This window comes from Typopeltis vanoorti, chromosome 9, assembly GCF_054136105.1.
Source record: "Typopeltis vanoorti isolate ZY-2024b chromosome 9, IOZ_Tvanoo_1.0, whole genome shotgun sequence".
NCBI classification, from domain to species: Eukaryota; Metazoa; Arthropoda; class Arachnida; order Uropygi; family Thelyphonidae; genus Typopeltis; species Typopeltis vanoorti.
In genome coordinates this window covers 139,624,902-139,646,511 of record NC_143557.1, presented here as the reverse complement: position 1 = coordinate 139,646,511, position 21,610 = coordinate 139,624,902, and the positions used below count along the sequence as shown (strand labels likewise).

General features: G+C 35.2%; 1 protein-coding gene across 1 annotated transcript in view; it reads left to right on the top strand.

Moving 5' to 3' along the window:
* EMC8-9 (ER membrane protein complex subunit 8/9) overlaps positions 1-21,610 on the top strand; it is a 108,847-nt gene that overhangs the window by 9,539 nt on the left and 77,698 nt on the right. The window contains exon 2 of the mRNA XM_090398345.1: positions 15,748-15,824. Coding sequence (XP_090254471.1) covers positions 15,748-15,824 — 77 coding nt within the window. The remainder of the gene's footprint in view (positions 1-15,747; positions 15,825-21,610) is intronic.

Sequence of the window (21,610 nt, the reverse complement as noted above, 5' to 3'; positions counted from 1 at the left end):
TAATTCTAATTCTATTTACAGTTAGTACTTTATTTCTTCTGCTCGAGTATTAGTTTTTTCTCTCAGCTGATATTTCTGACTTGTTAAATCCTGAATGAATTGTTTCCTTTTAAAGGTTCTTCATTCAGGATGTAACAAAGGTCCCCCTTTTCTAGAAAAAAATTTTTTTCAAAGATAAATTTTTTTTCTTATGCATCCCTCAGTTCTCCGGGAAGAACCTTTCCATTTCGCCTGGGTCTTAATTCGTATCTCGGCTCAGGTGACTGTATTGTTTCCTCATGACATGACTGAGTTTGCTCATTCCCATGATGAATATGCAGTGCTTCTTTTAACGTTTTGGACCTACTTAATTCTCCATTATTTTTATTCATAAAGCTTGCACAATCAGTTAGTAAGTGTGCACCCTTTTTAGCAATTGCTAAATTTCAACACAATAAACCACTTAGCTTTTCTAAGCAAAAAAAAAAGAAAACAGAGGAAGCTTGCATAATCAAACTGCCGCTGATGTTGTATACTAACTTCATGTTTTCTGTTCTTGTTCCGTCTCGGTCTGCTATAGGAACTTCTAAATCTATTAATTATCTCAATGTAGTTTACCCCGATTGTTCTCGGACAATCCTCACCTAAATTTTCTTCTGTAACACCTTGGTCATTTGCTAATTTTACGCTTGATATTTGGTAAGTCTCAGATTGACTGTTCACTTCTGAAGTTGATGCTAATTCAGAATCAAACTGGATATTTTGAGACACTTCATTAACTCTATCAGTTGGATGACATTCCCTTTTCTCTGCATTCTTTCTTCACGAGATCTCTCATTTCTATTCCTAATTTTAAAATTATGATTCCATTTATTAAACCGTTTCCTTCCCATAAGAGATATTTCATTTCTAGAAAAGTCGCATGAGAACTTGTATTTTTCTAGAAAGTTAGATCCCAAAATTATCTGTACGTGTGGGCGAGATGTCCTAGGGAGGACCAACAACTCCTGCCAAACACACGTTAAACTCAGGTAAGTATAATTTTACTCTAACCCTTTTTGTTGCACAAACTTTAGATGTCGATAACCCCGATAATCTGATCGGTCTCCTTAGATTAGAAATACCTCGCCATATGCAGGATTTTATTCCTTGGAAATAATCTTCCGTTATGACAGAGGCCTGGGAACCGGTATCTAACAATACATCACAATGCGATCCTTGAATCCTGCCCTAAATTATCATTTTTGACCTTCCTTGTTGTTCATGATTTCTTTGTCTACCTTCATAATTATGAGGAGTTTGCCCAAACTTTGACTCATTTCTATTATTTCTCATGGAGGGTCTTCTATTACTAAAACAATTACAAGCTAAATGCCCTGTCTTGTTACAATTAAAACATCCAGGAGGCTCTCTTTTGTCTCCTTGCTCATTATTTCTCTGTGATTGAGGTAGAGTCACCTCAGGTTTCCGTTCCGTCGCTGCCACCAACGTTTGCATTACAACATCCAGACGGTTCAACATAGGCTGTTTGAAGTCTTTCTACTAGTCTGATTAATTCATTAGTCTTCTCTGGTTGAGGGATAGACGATTTTGAAGTCTTATTTGTGACTGCTGCCAGCTGTTTCGGTACAGCATCAAGACGGTCCATTACAGGCTGTTGCAATCTCTCAACCTCCTGCTTAATTATGGAATGGATTTCGTCTTGATCGGGAATGCCTGTTGTGATCTGACAAACTGACTTAACTCTACTCTTCTCACTTGGTTTTTGTGCTTTCTGTTGTTCACCCTTTTCCTTATCTCCCTTTATAGTGCTTATGTCTCTACCATTATCTTTTTCTTCCTTAATTACCTTGACATGCACAGAAGCAGATGCAGGACTAATGTCTCCTAGCAACTGTTCTCGCTCTGTTACAGCCTTGTAGCATTCAGCTAAATTGGATATGCCTTTTCCAAAGGCTGTCTCTCTCAACTCCTGTCTCAGGCCTATTCAGAAATGTTGGAAGACTGCCCAGTCTAGGTGACGCTTGTCTTCACTGGGGACATCAAAGGTATTTGAAAGAGTGAGTAGTCTATTGTAAAAATCCAATACCTTCTCCCTATCCCCTTCTATCATCTTTTGCAGCTTCCAAAGGTTTGGCCCTACATTTTTCACTCTGGCATGACTCAGGCATATGCAATAAAACATGTTTATTGGAACTAAATGACAATTACAACTAAATTGAATCAAATTACTAAAACTTCTAAATCTCTTGCTAAGTTAAATCTCATGCTAAGATAATTAAACAATTCTAAATTAATCAAGTTCACCTAGACAGATCAAATTGTTAATCACACAGAACAATAGAAAGCAATGACAATATTACACTAAATCAAGATTCTCTCATGCATGCTATTCATAGAGTACATACTATACAACTTGTTGCTTTCTCAGTTAAGTTATCTACTAAACAAAATACACTTATTACTTCAGTTACATACAATTAGATTCGTTCCTGACAATTCCTTGTCCAACAGAATTTTGCTGTCTCAAATACGAAATCTTATCCAAGTTCTCTAAAGGATTGTCCACATTACTTAATCAAACATAAATTTCAATCTTCTATCACTTCCGTAACATATAACAAAGATCTCTACATTACCCAGTTCTTTCCGAAAGTCCATTAACTACCACGTGTTGTTCTGGTCATCCTTCGATCGGCTATCTCAGCGCTGGGCTTATGGCTACGTCGTCCTTTCTAGTGTTGCCGGACTCGAACTATTTTCTTCCTCGACTGAGGTCTATCTCCGCTCCTTTCCGATGGGACATCTAGCGGCTGGCACGATTTCTGCATAGGCTGATGATTTGCTTACGGCTCCACATGGAATCTTGTTCAGCATAATCAGGAAAACGGCCTGCTGTCCAACATCATAGAACCCTGGCTCGTCCTTTCTCTGACCACTGGTCAAGAATCCTCGAGATGAAATCCGGAACAAAAAAGCTTGCAATATGGCGCGCATTGCCTTATATTCTATGTTCTAGCCCCCTCTTTTTGCTGTATCCTTTTTTTTGCACGACCCTTAGTTTTAATGCCCTTAAGATGATCCTTACTCTCCCTATTGCTGTTAGGTGCTGTCTTCAAGGAAAGCGTGCTTACGTTATTTCTGCGTATGCTGTAGCCTCCGGCGTTACGGCCAATACGTGCGTTTCAGTCATGACCTTTGCACTGTTACTCATTACTGTCTGGCGATTTACGCTATTTTAGATAGCTTAATAGGGCACAAATTTAAGCCAATATTTTCTTTTACATAGAATCATTAATTTGCACACAAAGTTCTTTACATAGTATTACAATTCTACTAAAGTATTACAATTCTACTGCTAGAGTACAAGATTTTTCCTCTCAGCTGATTTTTCTGACTTGTTAAATCCTGAATGAATCGTTTCCTTTTAGAGGTTCTTCATTCAGGATGTAACAGTGGTAGAGTAGATGTCCATCTTTTAATCGCATGAGAGTTTCTACTTTCCTTCTTATCTCTGAAAGGCCCACAACGTCCCATTTTATATGTTCCAATTCCTTCATCAGTTCTTCCAATCTATCATCATCCCGTGGAGATCTGCAGTTGTATGTTCCTACTAATATTCTTCTATCATTGTGCACTGTAGGTGGACTCATTGTAGCTAGTGGAGACTGTAGCATATTTTTCGACTTAGACCCTCTGTCGTCCAGGACGTATCCCTTTTTATTGACGATGGACAAGCCAGTATATAATTTTCCTATTTTATTCATCATTTGCATTGGCTTCACGGGGAGGTATTTGGCCTTATAGTACCATGCTGGCCAGACAGGTTAGAGCCTCACAATAATGCATAAGTTGAAATGACATAACAAAATAGGAAAGATTCACCCCTAGTCGTCGAATACTCTAATAGCTCTGGGGGTAAGGAACAAGAAGAGAAGAAAGAAGCAAGGATGGAAGAGGAGGGACCAGTCTACAGATAATATAACAGATGTATATTACATGAAGTAAGGCATGGTCGAGCATCGGGTACCTCGGGTTTGCCATGCCCGTACTCACTAAAGTGAGCCCTTGTGGAATTTTCATATTATGCAGCACAAAATGCTGCTTGAATCTCATGAACCAACCGGAAGAAGCATTGAATTCGTAGTCATAATTGGGTTCTACTTTCTCCTTCAGCATGTTGGAGAGACTTAGTACCTTAGTGGTTATGATCACAGTGCTAAGGGGTATGCGCTTTTGGTTCAGGTCCTCTATTCATGATGCAAGCAGCTTTTCATATCACCGACAGGACCTTGTCATTGCATCGTCACTATCATTGATTTAATGGAAGCAGATCCTTTCACAGCCTCTACAATTTTATCCTTATTTTTCAAAATGGCCATCTCTGTAGATTGAGACCATCACAAAATATTTAATGATAGATACACAAATAGCCCATTTCTCAAACATAAAATCAACAGAGGAACTGTTGAAGACGTGCTGACTGCTGATGGAGGTTGCCGCTGAAAGCGCTATTGCCACTGTGCATGCTTTACATTACGCTCGCTTGCATCGTGTTTGAAAGTATAGCTGAAAATGTTATTTATTCTTTTATGGGATCACGGACGTAAGTCAAGGGACGACTGTATATAGAGGCAGTTGACATGATCATCACATTTCCTTAGTATCCCATAATGCACAGCACAGTTTTCTTTTAAATGTGTATTGTTATACATTGTGGGATCACTACCTGATTGGTTTTGATCTTTATAGTAGTGTGGTTTATTTAAAAAAAAAAAAAGTTTCAGTTGTTCCAAAAACTGAATAAACTATGAGTAGCCTAAAAAAATCATTCTCATTGTTTTAGATCTAGATCAAGATACTAAGTTTCTTGCACTGATCCTGCCACACAGCTGCAATATCAATGCAGAAACAATGGCTGTGTCACTTTACTACTGAGCATCAGCAAGATAAATCTGCCATGCATCACTGATCCATCTTTGATCCTACTTGACAGCTGACAAAAAAAAAGCCAGACAGTGTGCTAGGCTCAAGCCAGCAGGAACTGGGTCTCTCTCTCTCTTTTTTTTTTTTGGATGGGGAGGGGGGGGTGTTCCTAGATTACCTTTCTCTCTTAAGGTTCCATTTTATTCAGAAAGGGTCCCAGGAGTTCCTAAAACTCAGAAAACATCTAGTATACTAGAACCTAAAAGTCAAAATTATCTAGAATAATCTCACACTGCTGTAGTTTTAGATATTGCGATCAAAAACTAGAGCTCTTGCATTAGTCCTTCCAGACAATACTGTATTGAACGTGTTCTAGCTGAGGTTCAGAATGTGATTAATGATATGAGAGTATGAATGCAAGTGATTGGAATACAAGACTTCAAAAATGGTTGATCAAGATTGAGAAACATAACATGTGCATTAGATTAGAAGATAATGAAGTGATAGATGACTCAAGTAGCATTGTATAGAGACTCCATTATTAGAGGTATGGTGAATGAGGTACAAGGTTTGTTCTCTAGGAGGAATGATGAACTATGTCATTGATGCCTTAGATATGAAGAGTAAATGAGCAAAAGAGTTGGTGGAGGTTGTGGAAACAAGTTATCTGGGTTGAGCGAAGGGAGAATGTAAGAATGGATGTTATGAGATTATGTTGCCCAGATAGAACAATGATGAATCGAGATGTTGAGCATCAATAGTATATTGGAAGCTATGTAAGAAGGAAGGAGTGCAGTCTGTTGATGTGTAAGAAGAGTTCAAGGGAGAGTTAGAACTATAAAAAAAGGATTACGTTTAAATGGAGTTAATAAAAGTTAACTGGGGAAACTATTCCTGGAAGGTGGAGTAATGAGTGACGTGAATAAGAGATCAGAGGGGGCAAGATGTGATGTGGAATTGGTTGAACTAAAGTGTTTGTGAATGGAGAAGAGCGTAATGTAAAAGATGAGAATGATAGAACAGGAATGTAAGGTGAGTAAGGAAATAGGGAAGGAAGTTGGGGGATGGATACAAGGCAGCATAAGGAGAGTGGATATTGGAAGCAGTAGTGAATGTGTATAGAGATAGTCTACATAAACATGAACTAACATGCTTGAGCATAGAAAGTCATTATTGAGAGGTAGAATACATAGGACTGGTTATAAATTCAAAATGAACTTTATTTTCAAATGCCAACAATATCAGAAATTAGGGAGATGATACACTCACATTAATTTGGTATATCATATCATCATCACTAAATTCTTGATATATGCACTCAGAGGATGTATAGGATATTATGATAGTACTCCATGAAAATATTACATCATTACTAACTTCCTGTCAACAATTTTCCTCTAAATTAATGTTACCTGTCAGTACTCCAGCATTATCAATCCTATATTTCTGTCTTCTAAGGCACTTGTTACTTTGACTGATAATCTTGGTCTTCCTGCCATCCATCCTAATAAAAAACACTTACTTTGTTAATCCTTTCATTCTGTTTAAGTCAGTGATTCTCAACCTATGGGGTTTAATTTCCGCTTTCTTCACACCCCAAAGGGGGGCGAAGAAAGTGGAAATCAAAGGAAAAAATGAAAAACTACTTTATTGAAACAAAACCATTTAATGAAACTATTTATTGACACAAAAACATAAAATACACTCTGAAAATAAAATAATGAAATAAATGTATAAAATCAACTGTATCGCATAAACTAGTTACACTTACAGGAACATATCAATATTGCAAAATATACCTAGCAACTAATTAAAACTAAACAATAATAATGAATCTAAAAATTAATGCTTCCTTGAGCCTGTGTTGTGGAGCAAAGCTTTTCATATTTAAATATATAAATAAATTGAATATTTAAACATTTTAATTAATTTCTAGTTTTTTGTTTGTTTGTTTTGTTTTGTTTTACTAACTTTTATGGGTTTTGTCAGTGTCTCAACACAAGAATTGCATGTGGGGAGGGGGTGCCACAAAAATTAATATTAAAAAAAATGGGACACACACACATGAAAGAAGGTTGAGAAACACTGGTTTAAGTGACCATACTACCTGAGATTAGCTGTACTCGCACATTCCTGAATGCTAACAATCTCAAGTTTTCTCTTAATATCCTAGTTTTTAAGATGATACTGCCATCTGTTCACTCCCCCTAATCTTTTTCAGATTCATAAGGTAAAATTGGTTTTAACACTGTCTTATATAGAGTTAGTTTAGTATTTTGACTAATTTGTTTCTTATTCCATATAAATTTATTCAGTTGACCTCCTGCCATACCAACTTTGCTAATTCTATTGTCAATTTCCCTATTTAATTTTTCATTTTCACTAAAAAACAAAAAATGCGCCTAAATATCTTACATTTTACTTGTTCTCCATTAAGGATACGTTGATGTTTTTGATGTGTCTGCCTATTTTTGTTCTTTTTATTGCTAATTTTCATTCCAAATTTATTATGGCAGTTACTCAATTCAGTCAGGAAATTCTGGATTTACTTAGGAGTAAAACATCATCTGCATTATGAGTTGGAATTAACACCTCCATTGTTGATATCAGGTTAAATGCCACTTCATAATGTGATCCATATAGATGATGAAAAACATTGGGGATAACGTGCACTCTTGTCTCACAACTGATTTAACATCAAACCATCTTTCTGTACTTCAGTTCAAATGTCTGACATAACTCAAATATATAACTAGTGTTTTGAATAGCTCTTCTCTTGGCACCTTGTCGTATACCTTTCCAGATCTCCAAAACTTAAATATGTATGTATATTTAAGTAATAGTAATTTAATAAGTAATTTAAGTAATAGGGAATACATCACTAAAATACATATATAGCATGTACTATATATGTATTTTAGTGATGTATTCCCTTAAATTCTGAATTGTTTGTCTGAAAGTGAAAATATGATCCTGACAACCTCTATTTGGCCAGAAATGCCTGCATAAATTTTATGTGGAACTCTCAGTAGAGAAATACCTCTAATTCTTGCATTATTTTATTTCCCTTTTTTTTATAGATGGTACCATGGGAGCTCCATTCATCTGGAATTTGACCTTTGGACCAGGTGTGAATTATGCAGTGCAGTCACTGTAAAACTTATATCTCCATATTTGAACATTTCTAGTCGAATATCATCTACTCCAGTTCTCTTTCCACTGCTCACCCATTTTTCTCATTTCAGTAGTCTCCAAAATATGGCAAAGCTTAGTCAACAATCAGTTTCCTCCTCTGCCAGAAGAACAGCATGCTTTTCTCTAAACCTTTTCATGGCACATGCCCAGTGGTGAGTGATGTAGGCTAATAATCCTCCTTGGATCTAGAATGGTAGAATCCACTAGTATAGAATTCTACTGATACTGCTCACTAAATTGCTGTCCTTCAGTCTGCCTCTCTCTTCTCTTTCTCTCTGTAACTGTTGCCAGCTTTCTCTATGGCTATTTACTGTGTATGTCATGAATGGCTTCATTTTTCCTAGCTTCACCAATGCAAGTGTTTCAAGCCTCTGTTTTGTCAACCCACTCTCTTTCTCCTGTATAATAACAATTTTCTGTCATTGACTGATAATCCTTTCCACAGTTTTGCTGATGGTAATACATTCTATTTCTCTTACTCATTTGACAAACCATTCAGTGTTCAAATATCCCAAGCTTCAAGATCATCTAAAACTATGCCTTAAACACTGATCTCCATTCTGTTCTTCATTGGGACACCGATAACCTAATTATATTTATTGCTATGAAAACACTCATTCCCTCTTTTTTGCAACAACTCCCCTCTCCATTCCAGCAGCCTATAGTTTGCCCACCGATTAGAGATCCTTCGACACTTCTGCGCATGTCAGAAAAAGGAGAATCCATTCTGATAATAGGGAAAATTTAGCTTTTCTTTTACAAACATTGCTGTTTTTAAAGTGTAACTATTTTGCTTGTATAACAGTTGGGAAAATGTACGTCGAGTATTAACAAAATTAAAAAAGGTATAGCATAAAACAAAAATTTAACTAAGTTTATTTTTAAGAAAGTTTTCTATAAAATAAAAATAATTATACAGAAAAACAGAAATTTTTTCAAATGAACTTAGATATTCTAAACTTACAGTTGAGAGAACTGAGACACTTTAATGTCCTAAATCGATTAATTATTTATGACTTGTTGTGACTATTAACAAACCCATGCAAAAAAAATGTTGGAAAAAAATACCATTATCAAATCTTTTTAATCTTCAGAGTCATCTGAATCGCCATCACTTTCACTTAAACTGATCACCAAAGCATAATTCTTCGATAATTCCGTCTCTGTCCCAATACATATTTTCAAATGAGGTGACATGAGAGCAATATTTTCCCCAGTTTTGAACTGTAATACTTTCAATCGCCTGTTCTGAAAGCTTAAAAAGTTTCGACATGTCAATATCCCCAGTTACGTTGCGATGACGAATGAAACTTTTCACTTCTGCCCAAACATACTCAATAGCATTAATATCGCAACGATATGGTGGTAGCCTCAAAGCTAGAAATCCATGCTCTTTGAGCATTGTGTCGAATTTAAATAGTTTAGTTGTGGGCGAGTTTCTTTTGACCAAATTAAGCAATTCAATTTTTTGCATATCTGGGGAATGAGAAATGTTATTTGCAGAGAGCCAATCCATAAGAACTTGCTTCTTATTAGACCAATTTGGAACTTTGTTTAATTGAATAGAGTGATATGAAGCGTTATCAATTATAACAACAGCATTTTTAGGTAGGTTTGGAATCAATTTTTCTTCTGCCCACTTTTTGAAGACTGTAGAATTCATTTGCCCATGGTAATCTCCAGTAGTTGAATTGGCTTTGTATAGTAAGTTTGAATTCGGTAAAAAACCCATTTCTCCACCCGCACACAAAATTATTATGCGCCACGAGGCATTTCCGATTTGTGGCACTCCACATTCTTCTTTAGACTGCCAACATTTTCCATAAGTTAAATTACTATCAATCCAAGTTTCATCTAGATACACAGTCGGTCTTTTCTCCTCCCTGAAACGTCATATTGCTCTCAAATACTGCTTTCTAGATAAAACAATGTCACTTCGCTCCATGATAAGTTTCCTTTTATTCTGGGACTTTTTAAAACAAAATCTGATTTCATAAAGTATTTTCCTTAAAGTTTCTCTTTTCTAAGGAAAATTAATTTTTTCTTTAAGCACAGGAATCAATTTTCAGAACAGTTGGCACTCTTTTCTCGATCATGTAAAATTCGTGAATAGTTCTTATAACGTATACATCCGAATCATTCAAAGCTACGGTTTCGATGGTTTTCTTTCTCTGGCGCTTTTTTTTAGGAGATTTAAATTTTGGCTTACCTTCACCTTTTGATTCCCTATGAATTCTTTTAACAGTCGACCCTGATATGCCCGCAATTGCACTTGCACGTTTTATGACTTGAGAAAGGGAAACAAGGAGACAGCCTTCTGACTATTCTTTTTTGCAGAATGTCAGCACATTATTCAATATTCTTTTGCAAGAGCTACTGAAACGTTTAACAACAGAACTTGTTGACTGTACTGGATCCATCATACAAATTAATAAAAAAAAATGCAAAAAAAGCAACAACAAAAATCAAGCTACTATATACTAGTACAGCGACAGACCAGAAAGCACGTGATTTCGCATGTTGGCGACCGATTCATACGTCCTTCATTTCTTTCTCCCCTTCAGCATGAATCAACTATTCTTGGCAAAATGCCAAGGAAAGACCTACAAACAGTGGGCATACTATACCTTCTTTTACTTTCAATTAATATACAAATTACCAAACAGGATTAGATTCTCTCCTTGATGATGTTTACTTCTAGCTTTTTGTGGCATAAACATACTTCTGACATGTTTGGGTGGTTCACCCAATACCTTTCTAAAAATTCTTAATTCTGTCCAGATGAGAGCAGTTATCTGATAGATGATTCCTTTTTTTTGCAGACTCACTGCAGCCACCATTCTAACAATCTATTCAGTTCTGTCTTTTCTACAGATACATCCATGGACACTACTTTACAAAAGTGGCATCCATTATTCCTTTACATTCTGTTGAGCCTATTAAAACATAAGCAGTATATCTACTCAGCACTTCCCTTTTCAGTCCAGCTGCAAATGCATTGAACCTGCTTTTATTCTGTCCATCTCTGTTAGAGCAAACAGAAGTATTCTCCAACTACAACTTTTCAAGAAAAATATCAACAGATTTCTTCTTTCCCAACTACTCTCAGCTACTACACTCTTATGAGTGGAATGTGCTACAGGTTATTCTACCTTTTGTGTGTAGAATTAAAAAACTAGTAGCAACACTATTACCATCTTCTGTTATTTATACATTAACAGAAATAGAAGAATTTTATAAAAAAACTCCAAAATGTAATTCAGAACACAAATCATTGCAGGCAATTTTAATGCTAGAATTGGATCAAATACATTTAAAAATTTAATAGGTAATCAAGGAGAAAACACCATAAATAATAATGGAAAAGAACTTGGGAATTTGTGGCCTATAATAGTTTGAAAATCACCAACAGCTTCTTTAAACGTCAAGATAAGTATACACGGGAAGCTAGAGGATATAAAAATATAAAAGCATCATTGACTATATAATATGGGGGGGGAACTAAAGAAGATGGTAAGAAATTGCAGAGTATACAGAGGATGCAGTATTGACTCAGACCATTATTTATTAGTCGGTACTATTGATATCCCGAACCAGAGAAATAGAAACAACACAAAAGCATGAGCATTTTAAGATAGTATCAGAGAATTATATCAAAGAATTGGGATTTAGCCGACCAAATTGTATTCTTATTGGTTAAACCAAAATAAAAAATGATGGTACAACATGACAAAATTTCATGCCGGCTGGGGCGTCGCCCGGTTAAACAAGGCCCCCGTTGTTTTCGCCAGGGAACCAGGGCAAACAGCGAAAAGTCAGCTACTGGAACAAATCTGAAAACAAACCCCAACTCAACATCACCAGAGTTAAAGATCGGTACTATCAACGTAAGAAGCCTGAATGGCAAAGAAATGGAGCTAGCTGAGGAATTAGATAAGTACCAGATCGACATAATAGGGGTGACTGAAACAAAAAAGACCAAAACTGGTGAGATCTTTCTGAGCAATAAATACAAAATGTTATATTCAGGCAATGACAATCAAGGAAAAGAAGGAGTAGCCATAGTATTCAACACAAAATACGAGGCTAATCTTCTTGAATGGCAGTCAGGTCTCAAGTAGAGTAATGTGGGCAAATATGAGAATGGGGAACTGGACAATGAGACTTATTTGTGCCTATGGTCCCACAGAAGGTTCTACTAAGGTAGAAGTGGAGGAATTTTTTGAGGCTTTAGAAAAAGCAACTGACACAATGAAAAAGGAAAAGTTGGTCCTTGTTGGGGATCTAAATAGCAGAGTAGGAAATGATTGTGAGACATACAAAAATATTTTGGGAAAATTTGGAGAAAAGAGCAAAGCTAATAATAATGGCAAATATCTGTTGGATTTCTGCTCAGGACATGGACTGGTTATTACTAACGCCATGTTCCAACATAAAAATGTGCACAAATTCACATGGAGAGAAGAGGCTAGGAATAAGAAAAGTCTCATTGACTTTTCAGAAATATTATTGAAAAGAAAATGAATGAGTTTGAGAAGAGGAATCAAACCTTGGAGATTCAGTGGCAAACTCTGAAGGAAACATTGATTGATTCTGCCAGAGAGGCATGTGGTGAGGTTGTGTGCAAGGATAAAAAAATCAGAACTCCCTGGTGGACACAGGAAGTTAAAGAGGCAGTGAAGGAAAAGAAGAAAGCATATCAAAAGTTCCTGGCAAATAAGTCAGCTTTTACTCTTACAGAATACAGAGACAAATGTAAGAAAGCTAAACAGTGTGTAAAACTAGCTAAACAAAAGTCATGGGAGGACTTTGGCAAGAATATAGAAAATAAATATCAAGAAGGTGGCAAAATATTCTGGAGGTTGTTGAAGAAGCTTAGGAATGGAGGAAAGAGTGCTGTAAAAGGAATTAGAGATGATAAAGGTGAAATGAAAACAGGAGAAAAAGATATCCTCGAAGTATGGAGTAATTACTTTGAAAAACTGCTAAATGAAACAAGCAGTGATGACAGCACAGTGATAAAAAACACTGACCAGGCATGCAGTCAGGAATACATATCCATACTTGAAGTAGAAAAAGCCATCAAAGGCTTGAAATGTGGAAAGGCAGCAGGAGTAGATGATATTCGACCAGAAATGCTGAAGTATGGTGGTATAAGAGTCTTACAGTGGCTGCACTGCATAGTTCAGAAAGCCTGGACAGAGGGACGAATTCCCGATGATTGGAGTAGAGCTCTCATAGTACCCATATATAAAAAGGGAAATAAAACTGAATGTGAGAATTACAGAGGTATTTCCCTACTGAGTGTTCCTGGCAAGATCTATGCAAGTATACTTGAGAAACGGTTGAGAAGAATTGTGGAAGAAAAGCTTGGTGAAGAACAAGCTGGATTCAGGCCAAATAGAGGCTGTCAGGATCAGATCTTCACTTTACGACAAATAGTCGAGAAAGCATGGGAATATAACAAAGATCTGTATTTAAGTTTTGTCGATTTGGAAAAGGCATATGACAAGGTGCCAAGAGAGAAGCTATTCAATACGCTGCAGTTATATGGTGTCAATGGGGCATTATATCAAGCAATACTTAGTCTTTATTTGAGTTGTGAGTCAGCAGTTAGAATTGAAGGAAGTACAGGAAGATGGTTTAATGTTAAATCTGGTGTGAGACAAGGATGTACATTATCCCCTCTGTTATTCATTATCTATATGGATCACATTATGAAGGAATGTGGTATTAAACCTGATATCAATATTGGAGATGTTAATGTCAGCTCTTTGCTTTATGCGGATGATGTTATACTTCTAAATAAATCCGCTACAAGTCTGCAAGATTCTCTGACTAAATTGAATAGCTGTTGTAATAGATATGGTATGAAGGTCAGCAATAAAAAGACAAAGACAATGAAAATAGGCAGAATCATTGAAAATGTCAACTGTGTTGTGAATGGAGAACCTGTGGAACAAGTAAAACATTTCAGCTACTTAGGCACAATTTTTACTGAAGATGGTAAACTAAATATAGAAATAGACAACAGAATCAGCAAAGCTGGTATGGTGGGAAGTCAATTGAATAAATTCATATGGAATAAGAAAGAAATTAGTCAGAACACTAAATTAGCTGTATACAAGACTGTGTTCAAACCAATTTTAACTTATGGATCTGAGAGCTGGGTTAGAAGTAAAACACTTGACCAAAGACTAGAGACCGCAGATATGAGAGTCCTGAGAAAGATTAGAGGCGTGAACAGATGGCATCAATGGCAATATCATATTAAAAATGAGGATATTAGGAAAGAACTTGACATTGTCAGCATCCAGGAATGCGTTAGCAGAGCTAATCTCAGATGGTATGGTCACTTAAATAGAATGGGAGAGGAAAGATTAGCAAAACAAGTGTTCTCTGCCAGGTTGGCAGGAAAACGACCCAGAGGAAGACCAAGATATAGGTGGATTGATACGGTACAAAGTGCCTTAGACGATAGAAATAGAAGATCTGATAATGTTGGAGTCTTGACAAGTAACAGACTGATTTGGAGGAAAATTGTAGATAGGAAGTTAGTAACGATGTAATTTTTTCATGTAGTACTGTCATATCCTGTACACCCCTTGAGGGTACATGGCAGGAATTTGATGATGATGATGATGACTTACAAACATGCATTAAGCGTAATGCATTCCTGTTATGCATAGCATTATACACGCGTGAAAGGGGAGGGGTGCTTTGCATTATGGAACACATGCTAAGGCAAGTGATGTGAAGTCGTTAGCCTCTATATATACAAGTATATATACTCTATATATACAAGTAGCTCAGATGTGAATATATTTAATGCGCAAAACATTGTTTTGCTTCCCTGGGAAAAGTATTAAAATCAAGTATATAATTGTGGGTCTGAGTCTTGCCAGTGGCATTTGCAAATGCCTTTATGTGCTAAATGATTTTCATTTCCTGGTGGGAGACCATCACCCTGCTTACTGAAAGGCTGAAGTGTCTTGAAAAAGTTTTCATGTTTAGTTCCTGTAGAGAGCAGAATTTCTGAATTATGTAACTTCTCAGTCCACAGTATTGAAGTACTATGGGCTTACATTTCCATGGTTAAGATTCAGGCAAAAAAAAAAACTTTGTTGCTCAGTGAACTTTATATTGCTGAAAATCTCTTTACTTAATATAAATGTCAATTTTAAGAAGTTAGAAGTTTTTTTAGTCCTGGTGTTTAGGTTTTTGATACCAGTATATTTTATTATTATTATTCGTGACACCTCCAAGGAGTCCGAAGACTCATCGCTAGAGGACACCTAGTGTACAACTGTCCGTCTCCACCACTACTGAGCCTCTACTACCAATCAACTACATCAGCGCCATCTACCACTCATCACCACCACAAGTATCTTTCTCCTGTAAATTGCATGTGTTCCGAAGTGCCGATTTGTCTGTATGCGGGATGAAAAACCAGAGTTTCTGGGAGAAAAAACCCTGCTACCTCTGTATGAGATATTTAACTCCTGAAGATGCCAAATTTAACTTTAGCAAAATATAGGAAGTAATAATTAAAATATTTTAGTTATCTACTCTTTGTTGTCACTTTCCTGAAACAACACGATGCATGCAGAAGTATTTTTAGTTTCATGGAGTGTTATTTATTTGCAGGTTGAGCAGTACTGCAAAAGTAATGGTTTGGTTATAGCAGGATACTATCAGGCTAATGAAAATTACAGAGATTCTACGTAAGTTTGTGTTTATATTCATTGTTTTATTAAGAAGGATTTTCTTGATTTTTGAAATTGATTGATTATATTTAAAAGTAGGAATTCCCCTCCACCCTCCCCCCACACAGACACAAATTTAATAACTTGAAGAATGCTTCTTAGTTTTTTTTTTTTTTTCTTTCTTTTTTTTTTTTTTAAAGCATCGCAACACTTGATTTCTTCTTTTAAATCTTGGAAGTTTATGTTTAGTTATTTATTTTAATTTATTTATTTTAAATATCGATTCCTCACAAGAGAGGTAGAAGAACCTACAGGATGTTAGTGTGTGTGTGTGTGTGTGTGCACGTCTGGAGTAATGCTTTGTATATGTAAATAATAAAGGAAATAACATAAAACGCTTTTTAACTTATGGAACAATGTTTTTCTAAACTGTGCACACCAGTCAAAAATGAGCACATGTGAAAATTACAAAGGCATGCACAAAATTTTTTATTTCAGAATTTCTAATTTACAGTCAATAATTGGAATGTATTATGAAAACTAATTATGATAAATCATACTTGTCACTTATTTTATTCAGTAATTTCTTCATTGTCTCCACACCAATATTACTCTACTCATTCCAACCTGATATGTTCTAATTAGCTATTTTTAACTGTGTGGGTGAACTGATGCTGATGTCAGCAAGATGCAGAGTCGTATTTGTTTAGTGTCTGCTGTCTAAATAGTATAGTCACTCAAACTCTTGCAAATAATGATGGATTTAAGCAAGCTGATTTAATGTTTGCAGTTTTGTAGGTTATAGCTAGGGAAAATTAAAAAAAAAAGGAGCAATTAATATGAGAAAAATAGCACATTAGCGGTTTTAGTCCATTAAACCCTCAAAATGTCACTCAAAATTAAAGTAGAAAAGAACTGCATGTTTGTTTAAATTTGAGTGACTAGACAGAATAACATGCACAGACTCCCATACACATTGAGTCTGAAACTAGAAACTTGCACATGAGACTGGCAAAATTAGAGGGAATACTGCATGAAACCATATAAAATAAACAGCTTAATGACAAGGAAGAAAGTTTAAAAAAAATACTGTCAACATGGCATGGAATATAATCTTGTTAATAACTGCAAACTTTATTAATTTGCACACACATAAATTTAATTTGTTTAAAGCTTATTTGCATTAAAAAAAGTAAAAGTTGCAAACTGCTATTTCTGTTGCAGATTTGTTGGTTAAATGCCCAATGTTCATTTTCACATGTGTGTACACTTTATGTGTACAAAGTAACAGTTGTAAACTGTTGTTTCTGCTGCAAATTTGTTTAAAATTTGGTTAATGTGTAATGTTTATTCACATGTAATGCTTTTTCTTGTCTTTTTTTTTTTTTATATTTTACATTGTTTTCCCCCTATATTTTTATTTTTTTCAAAAGTTTGACTTCAAAATTTTTCAAATTTGCTAGTTCTTCAAGATGTTTCTGACATATAGACATGAACTCCATACATACAATAATATAGTACAATGCATGTATCTATGTTCCTATATTACATAGGGTATGTTTGTTACAAGATTTTTCCTTTGCATTGTAAAACAGCTGTTTGTAGAACATGTTTTTGTATTATGAACACTGAGTGTATACATAGTTTAAACATGTTATTTTTACTCAGTGATGTCACAAAAAATGAATGTAACTCTTAGAGAACCAATTGCTGTTATTAAGCTTAGTGAATGAGCTATTGCAAATTGAAATAGCAAAGAAGTCTAGAATATCACAAGCTCAAGTTTCACAATGATTTATTTATGAAGGTTTTTTTGTTATTGTTTTATATATTTTGTTAAATTTATGTTAATATGTGTAATATTAATATAATATTACGCATGCATATGGAATATATTCATACTTTCAATACATCTTTAGTGCCACATCATCCTTTAGCCTGTGATTCTGTAAGATCTTTCTTGATAATTGCATATTTTACTTTGAAAAAATTGCTGTGCTTAAACATTAGTCTGTATTAATTATTGCTATCATCACTATCAATACAGTATATACCGAGTGATTTTCATTATCACTATTTAAAAATCTAATTAATCTCTTTTTCACATTTTAATTTTCCTTTATTCGGTAAAACCTATTCTTATATTTTTTGGCTGGCCGAGTGGTTAGAGTATTCGCTCAACAGCCAAAAGGCTGCAGGTTCGAATCCTGCTGTGGACATGGATGTTTGCGATTGTCTGTGGAAATACCAGTGGCGGTGGTCAGCAGTAAATGGTGTTGGTGTAGTTGGAGTCAGTTGGTGGATTAAGTTTTGGAGACGTAGTTGTAGAGCAGGTGCCCAACCTCGATGAGTCTTTGGACTCCCTGGAAGTGTCAAATAATAATAATAATTATAATTTTGAAATAAAGTCCACAAAATTATTGTTAAAGCAAACACAAGTATTGTGGTTTAGGACCATTACATGGAGGCATTTGCCTGTTGCTGCTGCTGCTCTCTCTCTCTCTCGCTCTTTACTGAAAATCCTTGATTCATTGATAGCCTGAGTTTGCTATCAGCGAAGGGCTTTCCACCTATTTTTTCAAAAAGGTAAGACTAAATGAGCTCTGCCTACTTCCTTTGGAGAATAAAAGGTGGTATTTATTTAGCACTGATTATTTTTACATATCTGATTTATGTAAAACATTTTACTATATAAATTTTACAGACAGTAGTTTGTTGGGGATCTAAATAGCAGAGTAGGAAATGATTGTCAGACATACAAAAATATTTTAGGAAAATTTGGAGAAAAGAGCAAAGCTAATAATAATGGCAAATACCTGTTGGACCAGAAATGCTGATGTATGGTGGTATAAAAGTCTTACAGTGGCTGCACTGCATAGTTCAGAAAGCCTGGACAGAGGGACGAATTCCTGATGATTGGAGAACAGCTTTCATAGTATTCATATATAAAAAGGGAAATAAAACTGAATGTGAGAATTACAGAGGTATTTCCATACTGAGTGTTCCTGGTAAGATTTATGCAAGTATCCTTGAGAAACGGTTGAATACAATTGCGGAAGAAAAGCTTGGTAAAGAACAAGCTAGATTCAAGCCAAATAGAGGCTGTCAGGATCAGATCTTCACTTTATGACAAATAATCGAGAAATCATGGGAATATAACAAAGATCTGTATTTAAGTTTTCTCAATCTGGAAAAGGCATATGACAAGGTGCCAAGAGAGAAGCTATTCAATACGCTACAGTTATATGGTGTCAATGGGGCATTATATCAAGCAATACTTAGTCTTTATTTGAGTTGTAAGTCAGCAGTTAGAATTGAAGGAAGTACAGGAAGATGGTTTAATGTTAAATCTGGTGTGAGACATTATCCCCTCTGTTATTCATTATCTATATGGATCACATTATGAAGAAAAGTTGATATTAAACATAATATCAAAATTGAAGAAGTTAATGTCAGCTCTTTACTTTATGCAGACGATGTTATACTGCTAAATAAATCCACTACAAGTCTGCAAGATTCCCTGACTAAATTGAATAACTGTTGTAATAGATATCGTATGAAGGTCAGCAATAAAAAGACAAAGACAATGAAAATAGGCAGAATAATTGAAAATATCAACTGCCTTGTGAACTGAGAACTTGTGGAACAAGTAAAACATTTCAGCTACTTAGGCACGATTTTTAGTGAAGATGGTAAATTAAATATGGAAATCAACAGAATCAACAAAGCTGGTATAGTAGGCAGTCAATTGAATAAATTCATGTGGAATAAGAGGAGAAATTAGTCGGAACACTTAGCTGTATGCAAGAGAGTGTTCAAAAAAGTTTTAACTTATGGATCTGAGAGCTGGGTCAGAAGTAAAACACTTGACCAAAGACTAGAGACCGTAGATATGAGAGTCCTGAGAAAGATTATAGGCATGAACAGATGGCATCAATGGCAATATCATATTAAAAATGAGGATATTAGGAAAGAACTTGACATTGTCAGCATCCAGGAAAGCGTTAGCAGAGCTAATCTCAGGTGTATGATCACTTAAACAGAATGGGTGAGGAAAGATTAGCAAAAAAAGTGTTCTCTGCCAGGTTGGCAGGAAAACGACCCAGAGGAAGACCAAGATATAGGTGGATTGATACGGTACAAAGTGCCTTAGACCAGGGGTCAGCAACCGGCAGGCCAAACGTGCATTTTTGGCGGCCCATAAAAGGTTGACCATACTTACATGGCGTGTGTGTCCCGTATGTTGAATTATTTAAATAATACATCGTATAATGTGAATAATAAATTAAATACTTCATGATATCTCATGTGCAACTTGAAAATACCAACAAAAGCTTTTGCTGATATTAGTGAAGATTTACAAACAGAATTTTCAACAATATTTGTGGATTTTCTTACAAAATAGCATCAAAATGCAATTATGTTTGAACGCTTTTAATGTCGACATTGATCGATGCTTACCAAAAAAAAAAAAAAAAAATTCAAAAGATTAATCAGTTTCGCAAAGATGATAGTCGCATTTGCAAATAAGCATTTTCTGCCATGAGTTTTAGAAAAAATAAAATTTCTTCTTGACTGACTGATGAACATTTGCATGCTTCGATTTGAATTTGCACCTCAGGTTATAAAGTGGATGTAGATAATGTAGCTTTTTTTCACTCACTATTTTTTCTTAAATAAATGCTTGCGGCCCGATTATTAAAAATAAAAGTTGAATGTGGCCCGCGAGTCTGAAAAGGTTGCCCATCCTTGCCTTAGACGATAGAAATATAAGATCTGATAATGTTGGAGTCTTGACAAGTAACAGACTAATTTAGAGGAAAATTGTAGATAGGAAGTTAGTAATGATGAAAATTTTTTATGTAGTACTGTCATATCCTGTACACTCCTTGAGAGTACATGGCAGGAATTTGATGATGATGATAGTTTATTATGTTTTGATTAAATATTTAATTTGGTATTAAATGGAATATTTACATGAGCACATTTACAGTGTGCACCTTTCAAAAAGTTTCATCATGAAAGTATACTGAGATTCGCAGACTTCAATTAAAACAAATTTTTAGCAATTATTTTTTCTTAAATTATACCAATTAACCAGATAATTGAACAATGATGAAAATGATCAGAAATAACCATTAAAAAAAGTGTTTTTATAATATCATTTTTGTATAGTCATTCATTCATCCATCCATTATTACATTTGAATCTAGATGTGTTTTTGGCCTATATATATAATTTTGTTTTGACTAATTTTGTCACTACTCCAATTGAAACCAGAAATGATGCAAATAGAGACAAATTTTTGTGTGTTTCCTAAATACTAAATTTCATAAAATTCTATCCAGCCAGAGTAGAGTTATTATTTTGTATAGTCATTATTTTGAAGTATTTTGTCCTCGTGAATGGTCTGGTCGAAAAATTTGACATTTCTTGACAAATGATTGAAACCATCTTATGGTCTGCTTTCTTCCTGTTTGTAATTGGATTACCAGTTTTCTCTCAGGTCATTTACTATGTGTAATAGTTTCTTCAGATTTTCTTATTAATGCAGGTATTCCTTGAGGTTCTGTTATTTCATCCATCCTCTTCCTCATATACATAAAATGATCTTCTTTCGCTGACCTCAAACCCTGTTCAGAGTTTTGTTCCTGATTGTACTCTCCATTCATCTTATTCACATTGAAAACCTTGCAGTACTTAAACATCTCAAGCTTCAAAGATTATATACAGTAAGTGCCCCAAACACTGATCTCCATACTATCATTCAGTGGGTGAGATAACAACTCTTAGTCACAATACTT